The 1,713-nt window shown below is 39.8% G+C and overlaps 1 protein-coding gene across 1 annotated transcript; it reads right to left on the bottom strand.

Moving 5' to 3' along the window:
- Nucleotides 1-217: 217 nt before the first annotated feature.
- Nucleotides 218-1,327, bottom strand: LOC21386118 (putative B3 domain-containing protein At5g35780). Its single transcript, XM_010108293.1, has one exon. It carries the CDS (start codon nucleotides 1,325-1,327, stop codon nucleotides 218-220), a length of 1,110 nt encoding a protein of 369 aa, XP_010106595.1.
- Between the last annotated feature and the right edge of the window lie 386 nt (nucleotides 1,328-1,713).

Genomic DNA, 1,713 nt, shown 5'->3' with positions numbered 1-1,713 from the left:
AAACTCAAATGTCATTAATCAAAGCCCTAACTATACATATGAGCTTGAAAGAACTGGATAACATCAGTACTCATTTATCCGATCATCTCATATTTACGGAGAAATTATAAAGAAAAATAATAATAAAATAGAAACAAATTAATTAATTAGTTAATTAATTAACCACCGTGCAAAACTTTCTGTTTTGGCTTGCCTGAAACCAAAAGAAGAAACTGAGTTAGGCAGTAACATCGCTTCTAATTGACTGATCACTTTTGCCATTCTGATGATCAATAACAGTAGAAGAAGAAGAAGATGATGACGAATCGTTTCGTTGGGAGAGATTGACAAGTGCGATGCACGGATTATTTCCTTCTCTTCTTCTGAAGAACCAAATCTGCACAACATCTTCCTTCTTGAGCCCATTCCTTGTGACGACGTTGTACCAGTGCTCCGACAACATGTACGAACTGGAACTATCGTAGTCCCATTTCTTCAACGTCATCTTCGACTTCTTAAACTCCAAATTCGGCTCGAAAAAATCGATCTCTATGCCCTCCAAATGATTGCTGTCGTTCGCCTTTCTGCTCTCCAATTTCTTCTTCTCCTTGTCGGTCAGAAAGTCGTCCGATTCGAGTTGGCCGAGCGGCATCGAGAGCCGGTTCAGATTTTTCCCCACATCGCTCCTGAACAGGCTCTTCTGGATAAGAAGCCTCAAGTCAGAGTATTCACCAACTTCTTTAACGATCTTCTCCTTCAAAGCGTTCGACATCTCCGGTGGCGGATTCGGTCCCGCCATTATCGCCTTTTGTTTTTTACCCGAAACCTTAATATCCCCACTTCTTCTCTTAGTAGTAGTACTAGTCTTCTTTTTCTCTTCGTTTTGACCGTGATCTTCTTGATCGCCGACCAAACGACGCCGTTTTGCACCAGTAGAACCAGAGTATAACTTGTTGCTCTGTCTTTTCTTCTGATAATCATCTTCAAGATGATAATAAATATCCGAAAGACGACGTTTCTTGGGCAAATGATCAACAGAGAGGTCAGGAGGATGATCATTAAGGCTGTGATGAATATGATGACCAGAGATCATGATCGTCGCCTCTTGATGATGTTGTTGTTGGCGTGGGTAGTGGGGCCGGCCAGGAGACTCCCTCTTTTTCTTGGGAAATTTGAGAAGTGGGTCTGTCGATTTCAGTGATTCAACCAAGTCTAGCACATGGTTTGGCTCTTTATCACCGTACAATTCTTGATCGCGAACGAAACAACATACACTGGCCAAAATTTCCAATCCATCAGAAAAAAACCCTTTCTTCATGTTCGCCGTAGTAGTACTCTTCATCTCCATCTCCGTGAGAACGTCAAGACCGAATGTAGAATTAGAGAGAGAGAGAGAGAGAGAGCAAAATTACTTTCACTTTCGGTTTCAGGTAGGGTTTCGGAAAATTGAATTTTATAGAGCAGGAAAAGGGCAACCTAAGACTTGGATCTCAAGTTATTTTATTTAGTTCTAAAGCAGGTTTCTATTTACAACAGCTACTTTCGTTTTCTGCTTCTTGAGCAGGGTCGGTGGTGAGATGGTGCCCTTATTATTATTATTTTTTAAATGTACATAGCCGTTGAATTTTATTTTGTAAATATAATGCCCCATTTAATTAACAAAAATTTTAAAATTCTCTACTAAATCTAATTTCATGGTCTTTCTAATCTCTATATCAACAATGATCTCAAGAA

This window comes from Morus notabilis, unplaced genomic scaffold (assembly GCF_000414095.1).
Source record: "Morus notabilis unplaced genomic scaffold, ASM41409v2 Scaffold2247, whole genome shotgun sequence".
NCBI classification, from domain to species: Eukaryota; Viridiplantae; Streptophyta; class Magnoliopsida; order Rosales; family Moraceae; genus Morus; species Morus notabilis.
This window is presented reverse-complemented; position numbering and strand designations above follow the sequence as displayed.

What these genes read in the sequence shown, in the direction of transcription:
- LOC21386118 (XM_010108293.1), bottom strand. Translation starts at nt 1,327, where the DNA reads ATGGAGATGAAGAGTACTACTACGGCGAACATGAAGAAAGGGTTTTTT.